Below are 7,302 nucleotides of genomic sequence, written 5' to 3'. Positions count from 1 at the left end.
AAAAAACAGCGAGCCTCCATGAGTCTAATACACAAAGCTCCCCCGCCAGACACAGCATATGCTGCCATCCACAGAACCTTCCGGAAGCCGACCGCAAGCACTGGAGAGCCGATGGAGCGGAACTTCACACGCACACACGGGTTATTTATTTATTTGTTGGTAATTCAGTGGTTTTGCTGGGGGTATGTTTGTTCTGTATACGTTGGTAATTTTGTGGTTTTGTTTGGGGTGCGTTTGTTCTGTATATGTTTTTAAATTTGTGGTTTTGTTTGGGGTGCGTTTGTTCTGTATATGTTGGTAATTTTGCAGTTTTGTTCGGGGGCGCGTTTGTTCTGTAAATGTTGGTAATTCTGTGGTTTTGTTTGGGGCGCGTTTGTTCTGTATACGTTGGTAATTCTGCGGTTTTGTTCGGGGACGCAGGGGGTCACCTCTCTTCCTCCGGGCCTCCTTGATGTCCTCGCACATGCGGCTGAACTCCACGTCCATCTCGGAGGCGAACATGGCGTGGGCCGTGTCCTTCAGACTGCACGCGCGGTGCCGGATGATCTTATCTGAGGAGAGGGAGAGAAGGAGCGCGTTAGTGCAGCTACTACACCACTACACACAGGCTACTACACCGCTACACACAGGCTACTACACCACTACACACAGGCTACTACACCACTACACACAGGCTACTACACCCCTACACACAGGCTACTACACCACTACACACAGGCTACTACACCACTACACACAGGCTACTACACCGCTACACACAGGCTACTACACCACTACACACATGCTACTAAACCGCTACACACAGTCTACTACACCACTACACACATGCTACTACACCGCTACACACAGTCTACTACACCACTACACACAGTCTACTACACCACTACACACAGTCTACAATACCGCTACACACAGTCTACTACACCACTACACACAGGCTACTACACCGCTACACACAGGCTACTACACCACTACACACAGGCTACTACACCACTACACACAGGCTACTACACCCCTACACACAGGCTACTACACCACTACACACAGGCTACTACACCGCTACACACAGGCTACTACACCACTACACACATGCTACTAAACCGCTACACACAGTCTACTACACCACTACACACATGCTACTACACCGCTACACACAGTCTACTACACCACTACACACAGTCTACTACACCACTACACACAGTCTACAATACCGCTACACACAGTCTACTACACCGCTACACAGTCTACTACACCACTACACACAGTCTACTACACCACTACACACAGTCTACAATACCGCTACACACAGGCTACTACACCACATATTAGGACCGTTTGCCACTGAAGAAAAGCACAAATCAATGGGCGGGATGCCAGAAGTAACAGACAGGAAGTGTGTTCCTGGGCCAGCAGGATTACAGGGGCCAACTGCCCCTGCACATCCGCCCTCTCTCACTGGCCAGCACGCTGTGGTACCCCTCAGTCCCCCCTCATCTGATTCGCCGACTTCTTCAGCGCGTTTAAGCACCAATGGGAGCGTCATAAATCAGCCCACACTTCGCCTGCCACTCTGGAGATGAAAAACACCCGACAGCACCGCACACTTTCATCCATTGTTTTATTTACTTACCTCTTTTTTCCTCTTTTTAAAAAAAATTAACTTATTTTAGTTACGAATACGGAGCAGAAGCCGGAGAAGCCTTGAAAATCCGGCCCGCCGGCCCCGCCGAGCGATCGCCGCGCCGGGACGCGACTTAAACGCGTTTCAGGGGAGGAACCCACACAACGGGGTTTTTTTTATTTTTTCATTTTTAATTTTATTTCCTCTCCTGAGCAGGCGGACTCCGGGGTTTTCCGTAAGAACGCGGCGGCGGCGACCGGGCTCTCCGCAGCCCCCCGGGACACCCGGGCGATTAGCGGGTTTGGCGACTCCCTCGTTAAAAATGCAAATTGCCTTTTTGTCCTCTGCGCACCATTAGCGGAGCGCGCGGCAGCGATGAACACCCGGCCAATCACAGGCCGCCTACGGGAAGACATTTACGTACTTTCCACTGCAGACGCATTTATCCACAGGGACCCGGGAAACGCGCAAAGAAACAAAAACAAAATGGCCGCTTTTATTTTTTACGGGGGCGGGGCAAGGGGGTCAGGATGCCGCAGGCCTGTGCTCTTATAGCACAGTTCTGAATGTTCTTCCATTAATATCACCTCAGCAGACTAGAGGATTATTATTATTATTATTATTGTTGTAATTATAATTAAAACGCACTAAAGCTGTCCACATGCACAGCAGGGCGAGGAGAACTCCAGGACGCTCGCTCTGACGAGCAGCTGTACTTCATCCCCTTTTCTCCAGCTCCGCAGTTTGGATTAAATTCGCCGCACGTTTTCTCCAGTTTGCGCTGAAGGCCATGGAGGAGGAGGTGAGAGTTTTTGGGAAGGCAACTTTCCATTATCAAACAGCGCTCAGCTCAAAGCTCAAAGCGGGTCACTGTTTGATGGATGTGGCTTTGTGGAGAAAGCGACTGGTGTGCGTGTGTGCGTGTGTATAAGTGTGTGTGTGTGTGTGTGTGTGTGCGTGTGCGTATAGGGGTGTGTGTGTGTGTGTGTGTGTGTGTGTATGCGTGTGAGCTTATAGGGATGTGTGTGTGTGTGTGTGTGTGTATGCGTGTGCGTATAGGTGTGTGTGTATGCGTGTGCGTATAGGGGTGTGTGTGTGCGTGTGCGTATAGGCGTGTGTGCCTGTATATAAGTGTGTGTGTGTGTGTGCGTGTGCGTATAGGGGTGTGCGTGTGTGTGTGTGTGTGTGTGTATGCGTGTGCGTATAGGGGTGTGTGTGTGTGTGCGTGTGTGTGCGCGTGTGCGTATAGGGGTGTGTGTGTGTGTATGCGTGTGCGTATAGAGGTGTGTGTGTCTGCGTGTGCGTATAGGGGTGTGTGTGTGTGTGTGTATGCATGTGTGTATATACCTCCAGGGTCTTTGTCAGGGTTGTACTCCAGGGCGTTGCTGCAGATGAGGTCGATATCGGAGAGGAAGTCCTTCACAGTAAGATACTTGTGAGTGTCGATTTTGGTCATCATGGTGGACAAGTCCATGGGCTGCCTAATGACCTCCAGGTAATCAGACACCTGCAAAAAATGAAATAAACCTCATTGAGATGGAGGTGAATAATCGTCTTACAATGAAATAATATGCATATTTTACACACACACACACACACACACACAGCGTTGTGTGTGTTTAAGTAGACCCAGAGCTGCATGCGCCTGCATTTCCTCATTAATTAATGACGGCATTATTGCCAAGCAGGCATCAGCAATAAGGGCTATAAAATCCCATCCTCCCATCCTCCCATCCCACAGCACTGCAGTGCCCCCCCCACCCCACCGCTCCACAGGAACACAGCTCAGCCACTGTGCGGCAGGGCGTGGCAGATCAGATGACCAAGATGGCCGCCCTTCTACAACCGGGTTCCTCCCGAGATTTCTTCCTATTGGGGAGTTTTTTCTTGCTACCATTTGAGGGTTTTTCTCCCCACTGGGGAGTTTTTTGGGGGCTGTTTGGGGGGGTTGTCTGTGGGCTCAGGCCTGGGGGGTTAGCTCTGCTCCTGCCGCTCAGTATGAAGCGCTGCTGGGATAAACGCGCTCCGGTCCGCACGCGGGCGGTGAGGGGGGGCGGGGGGGGGGGGGGGGAAGGGGGGGGGCGCTCACCTCCTCGATGTCCACGGGCTTGCTGAAGATGCTGAAGCGCTTGTCGGTGGCGAGGCGCTTGGTGACGTCCCTGAGAAAGAGGCGGAGCTCCCTCAGCGTGTTCTCCTCCTGCTCCTCCAGGCGCCGCCGCTCCTCCGAGGAGAGCCGCCGCGGCCCGGGGTCCTCCGCCGGGGCCAGCACCTCCAGGAGCGCCCGGCGCGCTGGGGGAGGAGCCGGGGTTAGACACGCCCACGGACATGCCCACACTACCAGACACGCCCACACAACCACACACACCCACACAACCAGACACACCCACATTACCACACACGCCCACGGACAAGCCCACAGACACACCCACACTATCACACACGCCCACATAACCACACACGCGCAAAGACACGCCCACATAACCACATACAAACACAAGCACACCCAGACACGCCCAAATAATAATAATAATAATCACAGACCCCCCCAATGAGCAGGAAAAACAAAATCATGTACTTAAGCACACAAGCACACCCAGACACGCCCACATAATAATAATAATAATCACAGACCCCCCCAATGAGCAGGAAAAACAAAATCATGTACTTAAGCACACAAACCACTCTCACACTCTCACACTCGCACACTCGCACACTCGCACACTCGCATAATCTCATACACACAGGGACAAGAGGCCAGGCTAAGGACACTGGCGGGAGAGGCGGCTCTGTTGGCAGCTCCATTACGATCGCGGCGCTACAGCACAGAGACGCTAGCAAGGATCAGCAGTCATAGGCGCGGCTAATTTCAGCGCTAACGATAACTAGGCTAATTTCAGCGCTAACGATAACGAGGCTAATATCAGCGCTAACGATAATGAGGCTAATTTCAGCGCTAACGATAACGAGGCTAATATCAGCGCTAACGATAACGAGGCTAATATCAGCGCTAACGATAACGAGGCTAATATCAGCGCTAACAATAACGAGGCTAATTTCAGTGCTAACGATAACGAGGCTAATATCAGCGCTAACGATAACGAGGCTAATTTCAGCGCTAACGATAACGAGGCTAATTCGGCGGCGCGGCGCGAGCCCTTTGATAGCGCCCCGTCTCGGGGACCCCCGGACCGCTGACTGATGGAACCCGCTGCTTTATTCGGGGGGGGACCCCCCGTGGAGGCGGGAGCGGGGCACCCCCCGTCCCGTCTCAACAGGGGTGCGCGCCGGATTTCCATTTGAAAGCGCCGAGCCGTCAGGTATCCTGGGGACACCCCCGAACGCGTCGGGGCTAATTGACCGCATCAATCGCATGGGGGGGGGGGGGGGCAGGGCACCCCCACTCCCCAAACTGCCATCTTAAGTTTCCTGAGCTCTTCATTTGACAGTCTTCCTAAATAATAGAAGTCTTTTCCCCAAATCCTCGTTCAGCATACAGGGACAGAAAAGGCCCCATTGTGTCCTGTTTAGCAGTGAATGCTCCACTGTCCCAGGCCTCCTCCACCCCTGCCCCAAATCGCACGGGGGCGGTGTATCTGCCCTGTGCTGAGGAGTGAAACAGGGAGAAGAACTCTGAGGCTCAGCGCGGGTCCACAGGGACGTTCTAAACCCGGTTCAGCGGCCTCTCCACCGCGCGGAATTCCCGCTAACAGGCCAAACCCCGCTAACAGGCCAAACCCCGCTAACAGGCCAAACCCCGCTAACAGGCCAAACCCCGCTAACAGGCCAAACCCCGCTAACAGGTCAAAAGGTCAGAAAAGCACAAATGACATTTTCTTCCAACTTTGAGTTCCCTACTCAAATCGGGTTTATATTTTAAACGGAAGAACGGTATAACTTTCAGAGGGCAACGGAGCGGCTTCTGAGAGGCGAGCGTAAATTTTGGGAAGCTCAGTGTTTTGTCTGCAGAGGCACACGCTGCACTCCCTCTGCAGTGACGGATGGCGTTTGGTCGGGGAATTAATCCCCAAAGCGATGCCCTGTCCTGTGTGTCAGCCCTGGCAGCGCATCGATACGGCAGAGCTTCATGTTCCAGCGACGGCGGGCCGGTGAGCTTCCCCGGCCTCCAGGGACGTCGCAAAACTTCCCCTGACCTCCCCGCGACTTCCAAAAGGATCAAAACATGTTTGAGCATTTTTTTTATTTTATTTTTTTCCACTAGGACATCGGGAACCTTGAAATGAAGTCCGCAGACAAACTTCAATTCTTTGGCGAAGTCGCTTTAGTGGAACCCGCAGGCGGAACTGAGGGAGGCCGGCTGCGTGATTGGCAGGTGTCAAAGCCGCGTCTGTCTGTTCTGATCGGCGTTGAGGACGAGAAGACGAGAGGACAGGCGGACGGGCCGGGGGGGGGGGGGAGGGAGGTGCAGGCGTGGGGCCGCGGGGGGTGAGCAGGCGTGCGGTCCGGCGCGTTTGACCTGCGAGGGTGACCTCGAGCACCACCGGAAAGGGGGGGGGGGTAGGAGGGGGTTGTTTGTGTGAGAAACATCATTCGGTCGAGCCAGCTAATTCACCCTGCTAACAGCCCACACACCTCCCCTCTAACAGAGCTGGGCTGGGGGATCCATACTGGCAGGGGGGGGGGGGTGGGGGGGGGGGTGGATGGCGGGGTGAGACAGCAGAGGGCAGGCTGGGAAGGCAGGAGGGCCGTGTGAGATTCTGATGCACAGTGGAGATGAAACACAGCAGAAAATTACACACACACTCTGTCTATCTTACACACACACACACACACACATCCCTAAAAATAAACTCAGGTGTAAATAAGCTCAGGTATAAATGAACAGGTGTAAATAAGCTCAGGTGTAAATGAACTCACCTGTTCTGCTGCGGGTGGGAGGAGCCCTGGCCGCCTCCACCAGGAGGAGCTCTCTGAAGAACCTGCGCCGGTCCTCCTCATCAGGCCTCTGCAGGTTCACCACCTCCTCATACCTGCTCCTGAAGAGCCCTCTCACCTGTAACACACACACACACACCTCATCATACCTGTCCTGAAGATCCCTCTCACCTGCATAACACACACACACACACACCTCATCATACCTGCTCCTGAAGATCCCTCTCACCTGCATAACACACACACACAAACCTCATCATACCTGCTCCTGAAGATCCTTCTCACCTGTAACACACACACACACCTCATCATACCTGCTCCTGAAGATCCTTCTCACCTGTAACACACACACACACACCTCATCATACCTGCTCCTGAAGAGCCCTCTCACCTGTAACACACACACACCTCATCATACCTGCTCCTGAAGATCCCTCTCACCTGTAACACACACACACACACACCTCCTCATACCTGCTCCTGAAGAGCCCTCTCACCTGTAACACACACACACACACCTCCTCATACCTGCTCCTGAAGAGCCCTCTCACCTGTAACACACACACACACACACATCTCCTCATACCTGCTCCTGAAGATCCCTCTCACCTGTAACACACACACACACACCTCCTCATACCTGCTCCTGAAGATCCCTCTCACCTGTAACACACACACACACACCTCCTCATACCTGCTCCTGAAGATCCCTCTCACCTGTAACACACACACACACACCTCCTCATACCTGCTCCTGAAGAGCCCTCTCACCTGTAACACACACACAC

At 53.4% G+C, this 7,302-nt stretch overlaps 1 protein-coding gene across 1 annotated transcript in view; it reads right to left on the bottom strand.

The window, feature by feature from the left end:
* Positions 1-7,302, bottom strand: part of atad2b (ATPase family AAA domain containing 2B) — a 60,740-nt gene that overhangs the window by 32,231 nt on the left and 21,207 nt on the right. Inside the window, 4 exon segments of the mRNA XM_035422568.1 lie at positions 429-551; positions 2,969-3,128; positions 3,711-3,910; positions 6,497-6,632. Of these exon segments, the coding sequence (XP_035278459.1) occupies positions 429-551; positions 2,969-3,128; positions 3,711-3,910; positions 6,497-6,632 (619 nt within the window).

The sequence above is a fragment of the Anguilla anguilla genome, chromosome 6 (assembly GCF_013347855.1).
Source record: "Anguilla anguilla isolate fAngAng1 chromosome 6, fAngAng1.pri, whole genome shotgun sequence".
Taxonomy (NCBI): domain Eukaryota; kingdom Metazoa; phylum Chordata; class Actinopteri; order Anguilliformes; family Anguillidae; genus Anguilla; species Anguilla anguilla.
This window is presented reverse-complemented; position numbering and strand designations above follow the sequence as displayed.